The 20,022-nt window shown below is 48.9% G+C and overlaps 1 protein-coding gene across 1 annotated transcript in view; it reads left to right on the forward strand.

Moving 5' to 3' along the window:
* The window catches only part of LOC112244705 (protein jagged-1b), a 55,882-nt gene extending 35,860 nt beyond the window's left edge, over positions 1–20,022 (forward strand). Inside the window, exons 3-13 of the mRNA XM_042295843.1 lie at positions 2,633–2,690; positions 8,819–9,073; positions 10,832–10,892; positions 11,013–11,143; positions 12,280–12,399; positions 12,553–12,666; positions 15,967–16,080; positions 17,581–17,694; positions 17,803–18,026; positions 18,112–18,262; positions 18,390–20,022. Coding sequence (XP_042151777.1) covers positions 2,633–2,690; positions 8,819–9,073; positions 10,832–10,892; positions 11,013–11,143; positions 12,280–12,399; positions 12,553–12,666; positions 15,967–16,080; positions 17,581–17,694; positions 17,803–18,026; positions 18,112–18,262; positions 18,390–18,835 — 1,788 coding nt within the window. The 3' untranslated portion in view covers positions 18,836–20,022. The remainder of the gene's footprint in view (positions 1–2,632; positions 2,691–8,818; positions 9,074–10,831; positions 10,893–11,012; positions 11,144–12,279; positions 12,400–12,552; positions 12,667–15,966; positions 16,081–17,580; positions 17,695–17,802; positions 18,027–18,111; positions 18,263–18,389) is intronic.

A 20,022-nucleotide genomic window follows, 5' to 3' on the forward strand; every position in this document is an offset into this window, starting at 1 on the left:
TCTCTCTCTCTGTCTCTGTCTCTCTCTCTGTCTCTCTCTCTGTCTCTGTCTCTCTGTCTCTGTCTCTCTCTGTCTCTGTCTCTGTCTCTCTGTCTCTCTCTGTCTCTCTCTCTCTGTCTCTCTCTGTCTCTCTGTCTCTCTCTCTGTCTCTGTCTCTCTCTCTGTCTCTCTCTCTGTCTCTCTCTGTCTCTCTCTCTGTCTCTGTCTCTCTCTCTCTGTCTCTCTCTCTTCTCTCTGTCTCTCTTCTGTCTCTCTCTCTGTCTCTCTCTGTCTCTCTCTCTCTCTGTCTCTCTCTCTCTCTCTGTCTCTCTGTCTCTCTCTCTGTCTCTCTCTCTCTCTGTCTCTCTTCTCTCTGTCTCTCTCTCTCTCTGTCTCTTCTCTCTCTCTGTCTCTGTCTCTCTCTCTGTCTCTGTCTCTCTCTGTATTGCTGCTTTTTTAAGGTGCTGAATTCCTAATGGTTCACGCCACTCTGTCGTATCATACAAGCATACCTGGGGCCGTGCTGATCTAGGATCTGTTCATATAACATTATTTGTTATGATCTAAAAGGCAAAACTGATCCCAGATCAGCACTCCTACTCTGAACAAAACTTTGGAAAAATGCTAACCTCCTCCCTGTCCTTAAGGGCCTGGCGAAGTTGCCAGAATGCTCCGTAGATGTGAGTAACATGGCTCCCTTGGGGTAGCTAGGTTTGGCATAACACATCAGTGCTGCTGACACTTAACCCCTAACCTCCCCTGTTATTGTAATGGTGAGAGGTTAGCATGTCTTGGGGGGTAGGATATTTGTGGGTTAATTAATTAATTAACCATGAATTTCTATTGGGCACAAAATAATCTGAAACACAACAAATGTGTAGAGTCACAAGCTTGATGTAGTCGTTGCGTGCTGTGAATATTGGACCAAATACTACTACTTTACTACTTTACTACTTTACTACTTTAATACAGATAAGTGAATTTGACTACTTTACTACTTTACTACTTTAATACAGATAAGTGAATTTGACTACTTTACTACTTTACTACTTTACTACTTTAATACAGATAAGTGAATTTGTCCCAGTACTTTTGGTTCCCTAAAATGTGGGGGACTATGGGGACTATCAAATTACCCTCAACTTAAAGCAGACTGCACTTTAAGCTAATAGTCATGGTTTGATTTCAAATCCAAACTTTTTGAGTATACTTTAAAAAAAAAATGATTCACTGTCCCAGTAATTATGGAGGGCGCTGTATATACAGTGCATTCAGGAAAGTATTCCGACCCGTTCACCTTTTCCACATTTTGTTATATTACAGCCTTATTCTAAAATTACTAAATCATTTCCCCCCCTCATCAATCTACACACAATAGCCCATAATGACAAAGCAAAAACAGTTTTTTTAGAAATGTCAGCAAATAAAAAACTGAAATATCACATTTACATAAGTATTCAGACTTTTTACTCAGTACTTTGTTGAAGCACCTTTGGCAGCGATTACAGCCTCGAGTCTTCTTGGGTATGACGCTACAAGCTTGACACACCTGTATTTGGGGAGTTTCTCCCATTCTTCTCTGCAGATCCTCTCAAGATCTGTCAGGTGGGATGGGGAGGCGTCGCTGCACAGCTATTTTCTCTCCAGAGATGTTCGATCGGGTTCAAGTCCGGGCTCTGGCTGGGCCACTCAAGGACATTCAGGGACTGTATATCCTGAAGACGGAACAGCTTGGCATTCGTGTGGTTGAGTCCATTTCAGTGGTAACATGGACTTTTGAAAACTTTGTTGCTCCTTGCTGAAATGTAGAATGTTCATTCAAATTATGTTAACTGATGTGGCTCATGAAATGGAATGTTTTTTTTTGTAATGTCAGTTGAGTGGAATCAACCAATCACAGCACATATTGATGGCTCCACTTCCTGCTTTTACCTCTTGCTTTGCTCCTACGGCCAAAGATGGTGGATACGTTAAGATAGTTCACTCAGGCCGTTTACCATTGAAAAAAAAAAGAAATCAGTTCGTGACTGGCTCTCCAATGCAATACTATCTGATTATGGTCTACTCTGTTCATTGACTGTAATGTAACCAGAAAGAAAAATAAGGATTGGGGTGTTTCGCTATGGGTACACTTTGCAATGGCAGCCAGTCCACCCATTATGCCATCAATGACTAGAATGGGGACGTCCGTTCTATTCAATCTATTTATATGGCGGCACATGCAGTCAGGAGCGGAGAAGATTACGTGTGTCAGATCATTTCAATTTGTATATTTATTATTATTATTTTTTGTTTGTTTGTTGCTTTTCTAACTGTTATTACGATGTCCACGGTCATTTGGCTGGCCCATTATTACCATCATCCAAAATCCCATGACCGTCACATCCCTACTGCCATATGGATTTTATGGATGTTTCTGGTTGTGAGTAAAAAAAAAAAAAAAGACATTCTTCTTCACACTGCGCAGTTGTATTTGTTTCATTTAAATCGGTAGTCCTTCTGTGAGCTACTATGTGTTCTTGGCTAGCTCTTTTGGGTGTTTTTACGCCAGATTGTTGTTCAGAACTTTGTAACAAATCTGTTTGTATCAGAACTACATACGTAGATAAAACTGAATTGACTGAACCTTGTTCTCTCTCTTTGTCCTCCACAGAAATCGTTCTCCTTGGTGTTAGAGGCTCTGGACCATGACAACGAAACATCAGAATCAGGTAAGGCTGGAGAGAGAATTTACACAGTGTGTGTGTGTGCGTGAGCGTGTGCGTGTGTGCGTGTGCGTGTGTGTGTGTGTGCGTGTGCGTGAGAGAGAGAGAAAGAGAAAGAGAAAAGCAGAGAAAGAGACAGACAGACTAAATTGCCTTCTTTCTTTGAGCACAGCCAGACTCTCATACTTTCCCACACACTTTAAAGGAAAATAAGCAGTGATACAGACAGACAGACAGACAGACAGACAGACAGGGAGGGAGGGGGACATAGAGTGCATGTGGCCCCCTCCCCTCCCCCTTCCCGTTTGTGACCCGGGGCTATGGTTCCCCTCTGTCCTCACTGGGTCCCCTTGCTGTCTCGAAAAGGAGGTGCAACCAGTATGTGTCTGTTTTGAATGTGTGTCGATGTGCAGGGGAGATGCAGTGCAGCCAATCTGTATGCCTTGACGTGTCTGTGTCTGTGGGTGTGTGTGTGTGTTTCTAATTGTGCCTGTACGTGTGTGTTAGTGTTTCTGAGGTCAACCCAGTCAGACCCTTTCATTTCAGACTCCGCTCCTTGTTTCTGCTCATAATCAGAGAAATCTGCATGATAGGGTATATGAGCAGCATTCTCTAAAAACAGACAGACACACTACATGACCAAAAGTATGTGGACATGTGCTCTTTGAACATCTCATTCCAAAATCATGGGCATTAATATGGAGTTGGTCCCTCCTTTGCTGCTGTAACAGCCTCTACTCTTCTGGGATGGCTTTTCGTTAGATGTTGGGACATGGCTGCGGGGACTTGCTTCCATTCAGACAAGAGCATTAGTGAGGTCAGGCACTGATGTTGGGCGGTTAGGCCTGGCTCACAGTCGGCGTTCCAATTCATCCCAAAGGTGTTCGATGGGGTTGACGTAAGGAGTCTGTGAAGGCCAGTCAAGTTCTTCCACACCGATCTAGACAAACCGTTTCTGTATGGACCTCGCTTGGTGCATGGGGGCATTGTCATGCTGAAACAGGAAAGGGCCTTCCCCAAACTGTTGCCCCAAAGTCGGAAGCACAGAATCGTCTAGAACGTCATTTTATGCTGAAGCGTTAAGATTTCCCTTCCCTGGAACTAAGGGGCCCGAACCATGAAAAACAGCCCCAGACCATTATTCCTCCTCCACCAAACTTTTCAGTTGGCACTATGGTAGTGTTCTCCTGGCATCCGCCAAACCCAGATTTGTCCGTCGGACTGCCAGATGGTGAAGCGTGTTTCATCACTCCAGAGAACGCGTTTCCACTGCTCCAATGGCGACGAGCTTTACACCCCTCCAGCCAACGTTTGGCATTGCGCATGGCGATCTTAGGTTTGTGTGCGGCTGCTCGGCCATGGAAACCCATTTCACGAAGCTCCCGACAAACAGTTTTTGTGCTGATGTTGCTGCCAGATGTACTTTAGAACTCGGTAGTGAGCTCAGGTGCATCCTGTTTCCATTGATCATCCTTGAGATGTTTCTACAACTTGTTTGAAGTCCACCTGTGGTAAATGATGATTTGGAAAGGCACACACTTGTCTATATAAGGTCCCATAGTTGACAGAGCATGTCAGAGAAAAAACCAAGGTCGAAGGAATTGTCTGTAGAGCTCCTATACTGGATTGTGTTGAGGCACAGATCTGGGGAAGGGTACCAAAAAAATTCTGCAGCATTGAAGGTCCCCAAGAACACACGGGCCTCCATCATTCTTCAACGGAAGACGTTTGGAACCACCAAGAGAAGGGCCTTGGACAGGGAGGTGACCAAGAACCCGATGGTCACTCTCACAGAGCTCTAGAGTTCCTCAGTGGAGATGGGAGAACCTTCCAGAAGGACCACCATCTCTGCAGCACTCCACCAATCAGACCTTTATGGTAGAGTGGCCAGATGGAGGCCGCTCCTCAGTAAAAGGCACATGACAGCCCGCAAACGTCACGTCTGGAGGAAACCAGGCACCATCCCTACTGTGAGGCATGGTGGTGGCAGCATCATGCTGTGGGGATGTTTTTCAGAGGCAGGGACTGGGAGACTATTCAGGACCGAGGGAAAGATGAACAGAGCAAAGTACAAAGAGAGATCCCTGATGAAAACCTGCTCCAGAGTGCTCAGGACCTCAAACTGCGGTGAATGTTCACCTTCCAACAGGACAACAAATCTAAGCACACAGCCAAGAGAATGCAGGAGTGGCTTCCGGACAAGTCTCTGAATGTCCTTGAGTGGCCCAGCCAGAGCCCGGACTTGAACCCGATCGAACATCTCTGGAGAGACCTGAAAAAGCTGTGCAGCGACGCTCCCCATCCAACCTAACAGATCTTGAGAGGATCTGCAGAGAAAGACTGGGAGAAACTCCCCAAATACAGCTGTGCCAAGCTTGTAGCGTCATACCCAAGTAGACTCGATGTTGTAAGCGCTGCCAAAGGTGCTTCAACAAAGGACTGAGTAAAGGGTCTGAATACTTATGTGCATTTGATATTTCAGGCTTTTTTATTTTTTATAAATGAGCAAAAATGTATGAAAACCTGTTTTTACCACATTGTTATGGGGTAGTGTGTGTAGATTGACGGGGGAAGAAACGATTTAATACTTGTTCGGATTAAGCTGTAACGTAACAAAAACGCTAAAACGCACCCTTCAATTCTCATTACATACTCACTAAGGCACACACACACAAAGATGCACCTATCCTTTGTCATTCCTCTCGTTCCCCAGCCCTTCCCTTTCATCCTCCCCCGCCCCCCGTCTCCCTTGTTCCTCTTGCCCCCTCCTGCCCAGTAAAAGGCTGCAGACAGACTCAGCCAAAAGATGAGTGGAGAGATAATGAGAGGCTGGGAACCAAACCACAGACCTCCTCCTCTTACTCCTCCTTCTCCCCCTCTTTTTCCTCTTCCCCCAATCTCTCTTTCCCTCTGCCCTTCAGCTCCAGTTGTACGTCTTGTTTGCTCTATCCCCCGTTCTCCTGAGCTCCTGAAAGATTCTGTATTTGTTCCACATTGGGTTTAAAGCCCCTTTCCCGGCTCCCAGCTTAGATCAGCTCCAACCCATCGCAGACATCCTCGTCAGGGCCCGACTTACAGCCCCATAGCTCTAATCAGGATGGATTACAACACTGTAATGTCGCTGTCTAACACAGAGCCACAGAGTCCTTGGGCAGGGACGGAGAACACAGTGACAATGCTGTAGAACATCAATGACCTTCATCAACTCTTTGGAATGGAGCTAGTTGTGTGCCCCGATGATTCTCTCTCTTTCTCTTTTTTTTTATGTGAACAATATATATTTTTTTGAACCGCCCCCCCACTCTCTCTCTGTCACTCTCTCTTTCTCTCTCGTTCTCTCCCTTTCTCTATGTCTCTCTGTCTCTTTGTCTCTCTGTCACTCTCTCTTTCTCTCTGTCTCTCTCTCTTTGTCTCACTGTCACTCTCTCTTTCTCTCTGTCTCTCTGTCTCTTTGTCTCTCTGTCACTCTCTCTTTCTCTCTGTCTCTCTGTCTCTTTGTCTCTCTGTCACTCTCTCTTTCTCTCTGTCTCTCTGTCTCTTTGTCTCTCTGTCTCTCTTTCTCTCTGTCTCTTTGTCTCTCTGTCACTCTCTCTTTCTCTCTGTCTCTTTGTCTCTCTGTCACTCTCTCTTTCTCTGTCTCTTTGTCTCTCTGTCACTCTCTCTTTCTCTGTCTCTTTGTCTCTCTGTCACTCTCTCTTTCTCTCTGTCTCTCTGTCTCTGTCTCACTGTCACTCTCTCTTTCACTCTCGTTCTCTACCTTTCTTTCTCTCTTTTCCTCTCTGTCCCTCTCTTTGTCTCTCTGTCACTCTCTCTTTCTCTCTGTCTCCCTGTCTCTTTGTCTCTCTGTCACTCTCTCTTTCTCTGTCTCTTTGTCTCTCTGTCACTCTCTCTTTCTCTGTCTCTTTGTCTCTCTGTCACTCTCTCTTTCTCTCTGTCTCTCTGTCTCTGTCTCACTGTCACTCTCTCTTTCACTCTCGTTCTCTACCTTTCTTTCTCTCTTTTCCTCTCTGTCCCTCTCTTTGTCTCTCTGTCACTCTCTCTTTCTCTCTGTCTCCCTGTCTCTTTGTCTCTCTGTCACTCTCTCTTTCTCTCTGTCTCTCTGTCTCTTTGTCTCACTGTCACTTTCTCTCTCGTTCTCTCCCTTTCTTTCTGTCACTTTTTCTGTCTCTCTGTCTCTCTGTCATGCTCTCTTTCTCTCTGTCTCTCTGTCTCACTGTCATGCTCTCTTTCTCTCTCGTTCTCTCCCTTTCTTTCTGTCTCTTTGTCTCACTGTCCCTCTCTTTGTCTCTCTGTCACTTTCTCTTTCTCTCTCTCTCTCTGTCTCTCTCACTTTCTCCCCCTACACTGTCTTTAATGTGTGTTTGGGGACACATATCAAGGTGTTTGTGTGTTGATGTATTCACTTGTATCAGGCTATTCATCGATTTGTTGGCCCAGGTGATTTGAAAGGTAGAAAGAGGCATTATCCCCCCCGCGCTGTGTGTGTTCTTACACACCGTCAAGGACAAACACTTCAGATCCAATACGGAGCAGTGGGACACAATCACAAGATTATAGTGAGATTAGATTTCCTCTCCTGCCCACTGACATGATCCGTGTGTGTGTGTGTGTGTGTGTGTGTGTGTGTGTGTGTGTGTGTGTGTGTGTGTGTGTGTGCGTGCGTGTCTGTTCTTCCCCACTGAGACCTCTCTCTCCGTCTGTTCCTGTTGTAACGGTGCCCATCTCATCACGTTAACGGGACAGTCATACTGCATACTCTCATACAGACTTTCTCACACACACACTCTCTCTCTCTCTCTGACTCTCTCTCTCTCCCTCCACTTTACCGTGGGCGATCAAATTAGCTGTTGGACTCATCAGAGGTGTAAAAGTAATGGAAAAACGTGTGCTGCTGTAGCAGTAAGTTCAAGAGCTTCAGAGAAACACACACATGTGTGGAGAATGGGGGGGGGTGTAGCTGGGATAACAACACCCTTAGTGTCCGCAGTGTTCCCTCTCCCCTTTAAACTCCCTCTCTCTAACACACACACACACACACACACCAGCCAATATGTGCCCCTGTTTTCATTCTTTTGTTTCAAACCCAGATGATCTCATCCCTCCAACAGGAGTTTTGTTATGTGTGTTATTATCTCTCTCTCTCTCTCTCTCTCTCTCTCGCTCTCTCGCTCTCTCTCCCTTTCTCTCTCTCCCTTTCTCTCTCTATCTCTCTCTCTCTCTCTCCCCCCTCTCTCTCTCTCTCTCTCTTAGGCCCATCATTCTCTCTTTCTCTATCTCTAGCACCATCTCCCCACCTTTTAAATACACATACACACAGTCCCTGTCCCTCTCTCATATACACACATTCTCTCTCCCTCAAACACACACACACACATTCTATCTCCCTCCCTCGCTCTCTCTCACACACACACACACACACACACACACACACACACACACACACTCACACACACGCTCCCACTCTCTCACACACACACACACAATCTCCCTCCTCCCTCTCTCTCTCTCACACACACACGCACACATTCTATCTCCCTCCCTCCATCTCTCTCTCTCTCTCCATCTCACACACACACACACACACACACACACACACACACACACACACACACACACACACACACACACACACACACACACACACACACACAGTGCTTTGTGTGGGCTAATACCCTGTCAGAGGGGATTATAACCGAGGTGGAGATGACAGACCCTCTGGTAAATCCCCCCGGGGTCAGCAGCTCTCTCACCATGTCACCACCCAAACTCTGTCCCCCTCCTACCCATCTGTGCCCTCTGCACCCTCACCCTCACCCTGTCCCCTGGCTACCACCTCTGCCCTCACCCTGTCCCCTGGCTACCACCTCTGCCCTCACCCTGTCCCGTCTACCACGTCTGCCCACACCCTGTCATCGCCTCCTCATCAGTAGCTCTCGCAACATGTCACCACCACGCAGGGTGTTGTGAGCCTCTGTCCCTTTTCATTCTCTCTCTCTCTTCCCTTTAGCTTCTCCCTTCACCCAAACACCGTCTCTTCTCTACTGTCTTTCTCTCAGGGCAAATCTAACTCTCTATCTCTGTGTCTCTCTCTCTCTCTCTTTCTACCTCTACCCCTGTCTCGCTCTCTCCTCCAGGTCAGGCTGGTCTGATCGAGCGTGTCCTCCTGTCCTCCATGTTGAATCCCGGCGAGCAGTGGCAGACGTACCGCCACCACGGACGCCCGCTCAGCCTGGAGTACCGCCTGCGGTACCGCTGTGACCTCAACTACTACGGCCCCTTCTGCAACAAGTTCTGCCGGCCCCGGGACGACTTCTTCGGACACTTTGGCTGTGACCTCAGCGGCATCAAGGTCTGCAAGGAGGGCTGGACCGGGCCGGAGTGTCAAGAAGGTGAGCGAAGGTTACCTGGTGGTGGACAAGGGTTTGTTTGTGTGTCTGATATTCTGTTGGACTTCCACTAGTGAAGAGGACCCTCAGCAACTCTTAGAGGACAGCGGAAGTCGGTAGAAAACGCTTCTAATGTGGCCTTAGCCTGCGTATGTCAATTCCTATTGTTTCTGCGTTATGCCAAGGTAATACCCAAGGTGATAACCATCAAGCCTTTAAAATCCCCCTTAACCCCTAAAATGTCCTGACAGTTTATTTATAGAGTCACATTATCGGCATGATTCCGGCCTGTGAGTAAACAGTAAGGCGACCTCCCACTCTGACCTCTGACCCGAAGCAGCAGTCTTGCTGAGGTGAGAAATGATGGTCAAAGAAATGATGGCGGAAACTATGGAGGATATGAGCCTGGAGTAATGACATCCCGTGGCCCTCCCTCCCTCCCGCTACCGCCCTCCTCAGTCCCATCTCACTTCCGCCTCAGTACGGCGCTGACTGGACTGGACGAATACAGGAAGTGGCATCATTTGCTGAGTGAAGTTTGTCCCCAGAGGGACAAATCAAATCAAATCAAATTTATTTATATAGCCCTTCGTACATCAGCTGATATCTCAAAGTGCTGTACAGAAACCCAGCCTAAAACCCCAAACAGCAAGCAATGCAGGTGTAGAAGCACGGTGGCTAGGAAAATCTCCCTAGAAAGGCCAAAACCTAGGAAGAAACCTAGAGAGGAACCAGGCTATGTGGGGTGGCCAGTCCTCTTCTGGCTGTGCCGGGTGGAGATTATAACAGAACATGGCCAAGATGTTCAAATGTTCATAAATGACCAGCATGGTCGAATAAAAATAAGGCAGAACAGTTGAAACTGGAGCAGCAGCACGGCCAGGTGGACTGGGGACAGCAAGGAGTCATCATGTCAGGTAGTCCTGGGGCATGGTCCTAGGGCTCAGGTCCTCCGAGAGAGAGAGAGAGAGAGAGAGAGAAAGAGAGAGAATTAGAGAAAGCACACTTAAATTCACACAGGACACCGAATAGGACAGGAGAGGTACTCCAGATATAAAAAACTGACCCTAGCCCCCCGACACATAAACTACTGCAGCATAAATACTGGAGGCTGAGACAGGAGGGGTCAGGAGACACTGTGGCCCCATCCAAGGACACCCCCGGACAGGGCCAAACAGGAAGGATATAACCCCACCCACTTTGCCAAAGCACAGCCCCCACACCACTAGAGGGATATCTTCAACCACCAACTTACCATCCTGAGACAAGGCTGAGTATAGCCCACAAAGATCTCCGTCACGGCACAACCCAAGGGGGGCGCCAACCCAGACAGGATGACCACATCAGTGAATCAACCCACTCAGGTGACGCACCCCTTCCAGGGACGGCATGAGAGAGCCCCGGTAAGCCAGTGACTCAGCCCATGTAATTTGGGTTAGAGGCAGAGAATCCCAGTGGAAAGAGGGGAACCGGCCAGGCAGAGACAGCAAGGGCGGTTCGTTGCTCCAGAGCCTTTCCGTTCACCTTCACAGAGGGTGTCGAGTGTGGAGAGCACTGAACGTTACCGTAAATGGTAACCGTGATGCCGTGTACTGTTGCGGTGGAGGTGTGTTGTGCTTCTTCAATGACGGCGTTATTTTGTACTCTTGGTCGGCACGTAGGGACTGTGTTGAGTGGCGTCTGTAATGTCTATCGGGCTGACTCTGACCTGACAAACGGTGACGTAATGCTGTGTGTGTGTGTGTGTGTGTTGTGTTACAGCGGTGTGTAGACAGGGGTGTCACCAGATCCACGGCTCCTGCTCTGTGCCTGGAGAATGCAAGTGAGTCTGCTCCTCCTTGCTGTCGTACATTTACTATCATAGACGTCCCTGTATCTCGCCTCGATAAAGCCTGAAAAATCAAACACCCCCCCCTCTCCCTCTCCCTCTGTGTGTTTGTAGGTGTCACTATGGCTATCAGGGAGCTCTGTGTGACCAGTGTGCGACGTTCCCAGGCTGCGTCTATGGCAGCTGCGCTGAACCCTGGCAGTGTGTGTGTGACGTCAACTGGGGAGGCCTGCTGTGTAACAAAGGTGAGGTTTTGTGTGAGTTTGTGGCGCACTAACTTCTGTCTCAAGAAGAGTCGACTGTCGGTCAGAATAAGTCATGCTTTGAGAGTGCTTGTGCGTCAGTCTGTTTTCCTGTGAGTGAGTGAGTGAGTGAGTGAGTGAGTGAGTGAGTGAGTGAGTGAGTGAGTGAGTGAGTGAGTGAGTGTTGACAGGTGTGGTTCACATCATTACCCAGGCACAGCCCCCTAATCACCTATATAAGATAAGACAACTCCCTCTGGGCACTCTAGTAACTCTACATTAACCCTAAAACCCTTCCCACAACATTACCGAAACATCTCCCCAACATTGTCCTGAGTCCCAGTGTGGGAGCCCCTGGGAGCCACATGAGGGGCCAGCAGCGGAGCATTGTGAGGGGAAAGGCGATAGCCTTGGGTAAAGTGAATGTGAGCTGGGCTGGGTTGGGTCCTGCTTAGCTCAGTGGGGTACTGAGCCTCTCCCTGTCCCTCCATTCAGGTCGCCTGTAAAGAGGCTCAGTCACAAAGAGAGCTGAACACGGCAGAGAGAGAGAGAGAGAGAGAGTTCATTAGAAAGTAGGGCTTTAATCTGGCTGCCCTCCTTCATGCACAGAGCCCTTACCCAGGCCCCAGGCAGGCAACTTCTCTCCTGGACCACACCACACCGACCTGGGTTCACTCACTCACTCACTCTGGGGGGAGTGTGTGTGTGTGTGCCTTCTCTCTTTATCAGTTTTATGTTATGTTTCTGGTGAGGACGCCTCGGTGTCGACTGCCGCAGAACACTTTGTTCTGTGTGTGTGTGTGTGTGTGTGTGTGTGTGTTCGCACCAATGTAGCATTGCCACTCTGTTTCTGAGACCAGACGGATCAAGGACACGGGAAAATACATAGAGGGGAGAGGAATCCTTTTCTTTTGTTCTCTATCTTCCTCCCCCGTTCCCTCTCTGTCACTTTTCTTCCCATTTCAACTGCCATGTAACATTTTCTCTCTCTCCCTTCTTTTTACCCTTTCTTGTCATCCCTCCATCCCTCATTCTCTTCCTACCCCTCTCTCCCCCTCCACTGTACCCCTTCTCACTCGTTCTTGCTGCCTCTCTCTCCTCCCCCCTTGCCGTCTCCCCCATCTCCCTTTACCTCTCAGATCTGAACTACTGCGGTACCCACCGGCCCTGTAAGAATGGGGGCACCTGTTCCAACACAGAGCCTAACGAGTACCAGTGTGAGTGCCAAGAGGGCTTCCGCGGGCGCAACTGTGATATCGGTGAGTTCGTTACATTACTTGTAGCACGTGGGCAGTTAGCGACCAGGTTCATGATTGAATTTGCCTGGCTTTGAGTTTGACTTGACTCTCTCTCTCTCTCTCTCTCTCTCTCTCTCTCTCTCTCCCTTCCCCGTCTCTCCCGCCGTTCCTCAGTGGAGCATGCGTGCCTCTCCTCCCCCTGTGCGAACGGGGCCACCTGCGCGGAGGACCCGTCGGGTTTCAGCTGTGTCTGTGCCGACAGCTGGACCGGACACACCTGCGCAGACGGTAATTAGCGCCAATCAGCACGGCTGAGATTACCCGCGACTGGTTGTGATTGGAGCAGAGCCAATGCCCAGATTCGAATCCGTGTCCGGTATGAGACACAAACAACGCAGTAATCAGATGCCCGCCACAAACACATGAACAACATGGAGTCAGTTGTTGTGTGTGTCAGAGAAACAGGGAGTGTTCTTCCCTGAGCGTGTTAGTGTGGGACTCAGATAAGTAGCCCGGGTCAGCACAGTCACGGCAGCCAGGACCCATTCGGCGAGTCTAGTACGTGTGTGTGCGTCCCTTCAAAACAGGTAGAGCCTGCTAAACTGCGCATGTCAACATGGGGTGTGTTTAGGGTAAATGAGGAGCGGTGGGGATATATTTTGAACTTCGCCGGAGATTCTCACATAGCCAATTAGCTAACAGGCTTAAGCATTTAAGGTAAGATGGGCGCTTGGTCTTTCGTTAGAATACCAATCACCCCTGTCTGCCTTCCCCCTTTTCCCCACAAGTTAACAGGGGCCCACACAGCTTGGAGAATGTTCCACTTCATCATTATGGGGGGGCGGGGGGGGCATTGAGGTGACAAATGTTTAGGTGGATTACAGTGTCAGTCTGGTCCTGCCTCTGATTTGAAGATCTAGCGATCTCTCGTGTGTGTGTGTTTATGTGTGTGTGTGTTTATGTGTGTGTGTGAAGCAGTCACACAGCGTACGATAATATAATCATGTATAATAATCATATCATGTTTGCCATTTAGCAGATGATTTTAGTTGTTATCCAAAGCAGTCATGCGTGCATTCATTTTACGTCCGGGTATCTCAGAGATGTCTGTATAAACATGCAGCGTTCCACTGTCTCTCTTTTCACCGCCATGTTTGTTCACTATGGTGACGGTGTCACAGGTGATCTCCTTCTCTTGTTGAGGACAGAGGGGAACCATAGCCCCGAGTCACAAATGGGAAGGGGGAGGGAGGGGTCCACATGTACTCTATGTCTCCCTCCCTCCCTCCCTCCCTCCCTCCCTCCCTCCCTCCCTCCCCCTCCCTCCCTCCCTCCCTCCCTGTCTGTCTGTCTGTCTGTCTGTCTGTCTGTCTGTCTGTCTGTCTGTCTGTATCACTGCTTATTTTCCTTTAAAGTGTGTGGGAAAGTATGAGAGTCTGGCTGTGCTCAAAGAAAGAAGGCAATTTAGTCTTTCTCTTTCTCTCTCTCTGTCTCTCTCTCTGTCTCTCTCTCTCGCTCTCAATGGACCCCATGTTGAAATGTAAATCCTCAAGGCAATTACATTGTAGTTGTGATACCAATTAGAATGCTATTATTCATGGAGCGTTTGTTGACAACATGGCTTACAGTTGAACTATCTATCTACTGTTTGTCACTGGGTGGGAGCATGAAGTCACACACACACACACACACACAAACACACACTCTGGGGGACAGACTAACGTTTCGAGTTTTAGGGCATGGATGTCGGGAACCACAACACGGCTCTGTTTTTCGACGTGATTTATATATTGAACATTAATTAGAGGTTACTTTGTTTGTTATTGAGTCTCCCCCTGCGCTGTGGTGGCTTTGAATTGGGTTACTGTGCAGGGCTGGGGTCAGGGTCAGGATCATGGAAACTGGTATGACTGCAGGGCTAGGTCAATTGGAAAGGTTACGAGAGAGGGGCTGACAGATGAGAAATGTACGCTACAGTGGCTGTGTGCACGGAGAAATGACGACTGCCGTACTGCCAATGTTAGCCTATGGGTTCACCCTACCTACCAGCCTATGGGTTCACCCTACCTATCAGTCTATGGGTTCACCCTACCTACCAGCCTATGGGTTCACCCTACCTACCAGTCTATGGGTTCACCCTACCTACCAGTCTATGGGTTCACCCTACCTACCAGTCTATGGGTTCACCCTACCTACCAGTCTATGGGTTCACCCTACCTACCAGTCTATGGGTTCACCCTACCTACCAGTCTATGGGTTCACCCTACCTACCAGTCTATGGGTTCACCCTACCTACCAGTCTATGGTTCACCCTACCTACCAGTCTATGGGTTCACCCTACCTACCAGTCTATGAGTCTATGGGTTCACCCTACCTACCAGTCTATGGGTTCACCCTACCTACCAGTCTATGGGTTCACCCTACCTACCAGTCTATGGGTTCACCCTACCTACCAGTCTATGGGTTCACCCTACCTACCAGTCTATGGGTTCACCCTACCTACCAGTCTACACCCTACCAGTCTATGGGTTCACCCTACCTACCAGTCTATGGGTTCACCCTACCTACCAGTCTATGGGTTCACCCTACCTACCAGTCTATGGGTTCACCCTACCTACCAGTCTATGGGTTCACCCTACCTACCAGTCTATGGGTTCACCCTACCTACCAGTCTATGGGTTCACCCTACCTACCAGTCTATGGGTTCACCCTACCTACCAGTCTATGGGTTCACCCTACCTACCAGTCTATGGGTTCACCCTACCTACCAGTCTATGGGTTCACCCTACCTACCAGTCTATGGGTTCACCCTACCTACCAGTCTATGGGTTCACCCTACCTACCGCACTCTTTCCCACCGACGCGTTCTCTCTCACTTCCTCCTTCCCAGCCTCTTCTCTCTTCCCAATCTCTCTCTATGTCCTCCCCTTTTTCTCTGTTTTTGAATTCCTCTCCAGAGTAGTGGAACGAGGCGTGGCTGCTCCTTCCTCTCCCCTATCCCTCTCTCTCTCTCTCTCTCTCTCCCTATCTCTCGCTCCCCTATCTGTCTGCCTCTGGATGGGAAAGCGAGCTTAGGAGATCCGGTGAGGTGTGAACAATGCGCAGCGGATGATTTTATTTATCAGTGTTTGCTCAGGAACCAGAGCAAGAGAATAGGGGGAAAGGAAAACAAGGCCCGCAGGAGCATTCGCATACCGACAGAACAACTAGGGACACACACACACACACACACTCACACTCACACACGCACATGTATCGCCAACACAACGCAACGTACAACTGCCCAGACATTTACATTTTTACATTTATATTCTAGTCAATTCTTTTTTAGCAGACACTCCCATCTTAGAACGACTCGTCATGAGCGCAAATAAGAAAGCCGAAACAACCGCACAAAACGAGCAATAATAGGACAAACCTTTCCAGAGAATAAGGGTAAGTGCGAATCGCAGACTCGACAATTGGTTGGTTGGTAAATTGTTTGGTTGATTCATATTCACTGCTCACTGGATCTTTTATTGTTGGCTGTATAATCAAATGATTTTGTTGATCTAACCGGTTGATGAATTGACTTCTGTCTCTTTTTAGTGGTGCGGCAGTGTGACTCAAAACCGTGTGGGCGCGGAGCAACGTGCCAGGAGTCTCCAGAGAGGTTCCGGTGCCTCTGCCCCCCCGGCTGGACTGGCAGAACCTGCCGACTAGGTCAGTGAGATGGACGCTATGGAACACTAGTAATCTACAAGAGAAATCTCTTCTGTATAGATACGTCTCGGTATATCCACACAAAAGCACTTCAAGCTAGAGAATCCAGTCCCCGGATCAAACTCGGTATGCGTACAATGTTACACTGTGTCCATTACCCCCCCCCCCCAAGCACTCTCATATTCAGAAGAAATTCCCCAAAGCCCTGATGCATATTAGTTCTAATGACAGACGATACTTCAGTAGAGGCTTTGTATCGAATCAAGTTAAACGTGCCCGCGCACGCTCACACACACACACACACACACACACACACACACACACACACACACATACACACACATAGGATGGGGCTCATAGTGTCCGTGGCACGTAGCGTAGTGGTTAGAGCATTGGGCAAGTAACCGAAAGGTTGCTAGATTGAATCCCCGAGCTGACAAGGTAAAAAATGTGTCTCTCTGCTCCTGAACAAGGCAGTTAACCCACTGTTCCCCGGTAGGCCGTCAATGTAAATAAGAAGTTGTTCTTATCGGACTTGCCGAGTTAATCAAAGGTTATATTTTAAACATAATCATTGAAGACATAGTTCGAGATGACAGTCTCCTTATATCCCTCTGTGTTGTCACACATATGTCACACTGACACCTGATAATCCCCTACAGCTCCACTTCATAGCGAGCGGTACATTGCTCACATTTAACTTGTTTGCACTCAGCACACGCACACACACCACAGCCCAGGCTTGAGCTCTGACCCACAGGATAGGTTCCCCAAAATCCTGACCCTCCATCTGGGAAAAACAGACTCAGTACACACACAGAGAATATACTTTTACATAGTTCTCTCTCTGTCTCTGAGCCCTTCCCAGTCCTTCACTGTGTGGGTCATTGAGAATCCCCTCTGTTCCTACAGAGGTCAACACTCCCTGTCTCTCTGCTCTTTCTCACTCCTGGTGGTAAAATCCTTATGGGGCTGACAGCAGCAGGGTTTCTATTACCTGAATGCTTCCTGTCTCCTAATTGACGTTGTCACACCTTCATCCCCCCCTGCTATCAGAGACCACCCTGAGGGGTCTCTCTCAGCACCAACACTCTGGAGTCAGGTGGAGGAGGTGACAGCGACACTATTGCTTCTATAGCCACACCGGAAGTGGTTCAGCTCCCTGGGGTCTCTTTGTAGGAGATGAGACGCCCACACACAGAGACACACACACAGAGACACACAGACAGAGACGCGCACGCACACACGCACACACAGCCTCTGGCTTGATTGAACTTTATTGGGCTAACATTTCAGCGACCACAGCCTTTGTCATTTCTCTTTTGAAAAGGTGTTATTGCTCTCTGTATATGTGACCGTGTAGATGTGAGTTGTGCCAGACTCTTACAAAAGGGCCGCTGCTTTAAATTGGCTCAAGCTAAAAAAAATTGTCCCGAGACCCCGCCAGTGATTTTATTGATGGGTTTTCTCTCTCTCTCCACTTCCCATCTCTCTCCACAGACACCAACGAGTGTGACATGGGTGTGTGTGTCCATGCCCGCTCCTGCCGTAATCTGATTGGTGGATACCTGTGTGATTGCCTGCCAGGCTGGGCCGGGCCAAACTGTGACATCAGTGAGTATACGGTCAAGGTCAAGGATGGAGAAAGATGGTGTGCGTGTGTGTGTGGGTGTGTGTCTATGTGATTGAGTGTGCTGATCTAGATGTCTCTCTGCTCTGTAGGGAACAGCAGTTGCCAGGGGTTGTGTCTAAACGGAGGTCACTGTGAGGACTCTGTGTCAGGCTCACGCTGCCTGTGTGTGCCTGGTTTCTCTGGGAAGCACTGCCAGACTGGCCCCAGTCCCTGTGACAGCACCCCCTGTCAGCATGGAGGCCAGTGTGTGGACAAGGAGGGCAGGGCGGAGCTGTGTAGCTGTCCCATCGGCTACTCAGGGACGTACTGCGAGGTCAGACTCCATTCTCAGATTCGTCATCTTCCCATTGGCTTTCTGTATCCTCCTCACATATTTTGTTCTTGTTCATATTGTCCAGGTGGTGGTTGATCTGTGCAATCCCAACCCATGCCAGCAGGGGGTGTCCTGTCGGAGCACCGAGGGGGGGTACATGTGTGCCTGCCCCGAGGGTTACTATGGTAACGAGTGCACAAGCCTTAAGGACCCCTGTCATGGCCAACACTGTCCAGGTGAGGTGAAGTGGGATGAGATTTCTTTTCACATTATGTATGTGTATAGGTGTGTTTGTTAACTAACGAACTAACTAACGTGTCTCCCTCTCTCTCTCTCTCTTTATTTCTCTCTGTCTCTCACTAGGTGCCATGTCAGACCCGGCTCGTGGAGGGGTCAATCTCTACATGGTGTTGGTGGGTGTGTCAGCGTTACTAATGGCGTGCGGCTGCGCAGCTTGCGCTCTCTTCCTCTCCCGCCTCCACCGACGACGGAAAAAAACGCAGGGCGGGCCCCAGGAGGAGGGCATCAACAACCAGAGGGAGTTTGTCACCCTCGTCCGAAACCTGGACCGCCCCGCGCCCCTCCTGCCCCCTCTTACCCCCAACACCACCGCCCACACCCCTGTCCCTGTACTGCGCTGCTGCGAGGAGATCGAGCTCACTCTGCCCCCTCCCCAGCCCCCTCACACCCCTCCCCTGCACTCAAACCCTCAACCCCCGCCGCCAAACAGGACATCTCCAACCTGGAGAGGGAGAAGCTCAACCGCTTCCACTACTCAGACAATCAGGAACTGGAGGTGTGACCTTTGAACTGTCAGAGGCTTTTATTATTTTGCACCCACTTCTCTCTGCCTGGCCCTGGACCCCAGCGCTGTGCCATGCTGCATAGGTTCCTGTGGTGATGACCTCACCCGACCCATCCCTCTCTGAGTTGACTCCTCATCTTTTGTGAGCTGAGATTGTCATCTGCTAAATAGCATATATTATTGGTGTAGAATGCTGGGCCTACGGGGTAGCTAAGCAGATCATCAAGAAACAGCATGGCGGTGAACTTTAACCTCCGACTTATGACATCATGCACTTCTGACCTGCTGACCCTGGAGCTAATCTTATGAAGGTTGGCCTTGAGTTAGAGTCTGGCTTGTGTCTGAGTGTCTCTGTGTTTTATGGGAACAACTGTGAGGAGCCATTTGAGCCATTCCCCAGGTGTTAATATCCCTCTGTAGGCACCCCACTGCCCTGGTTGCCCTGGAAGGCCTAGATGGCCTGTCACCGACATATGTAACTGGACCTCTACAGAGACTGTGGCCCTGCACTGTGGCCTCCTGGGCTGGAAGGCAACTGACAGGGGATGCGAGGGAAGGGCAAAGTGGTTTTTAATTCCAATTAGTCCATTTCCACATGAATTATTGAAGGATAAACTGTGGTGTAATTATTGTGTGTGTGTGTGTGTGTCTTTGTGTCTGCGTGTGTCAGTGCGAGGTGTGTGTACGCGTGCCAGTGCGAGGTGTGTGTACGCGTGACAGTGCGAGGTGTGTGTGTGATAAGCATTACAGACCATCATGCCTGTTGCCAGGAGGGAGAGAGAAAATGACTGAAGGAGCAACAAAAGAGCAAAAAAAGAATCAATGAATGCAAGCTTTAGATTTAAAAAAAATAATAATTTTAAAAAAAGAGGGAAAGGTCAGACAAGAGAGTAGAGCCTGACCCCAATCCATTTGAACCATGAGAGAACGGAGTTAAAACACAACACTGTTGCCTGTGCGGTCTCTGTAACACACTGCGGTTGTCAAAGATGTCAAATGTTTTTTATACCTGTGTGTAAAATAGCTCTGTTGTATATATGTTGTACATATTGATATTGTTTTTTTTTTTGTACTGTGGTTTGTCTCGGAATGTCGCTGTTTTACTTTGCGCTATTTGTCCTCTCTCTCCTTCCATTCGTCTGGGGCTGCCAGCAGGTGTGGATCGTAATTAAAGTGCATTTACCTTCCAAA

Source organism: Oncorhynchus tshawytscha, linkage group LG13 (genome assembly GCF_018296145.1).
Source record: "Oncorhynchus tshawytscha isolate Ot180627B linkage group LG13, Otsh_v2.0, whole genome shotgun sequence".
Taxonomy (NCBI): Eukaryota; Metazoa; Chordata; class Actinopteri; order Salmoniformes; family Salmonidae; genus Oncorhynchus; species Oncorhynchus tshawytscha.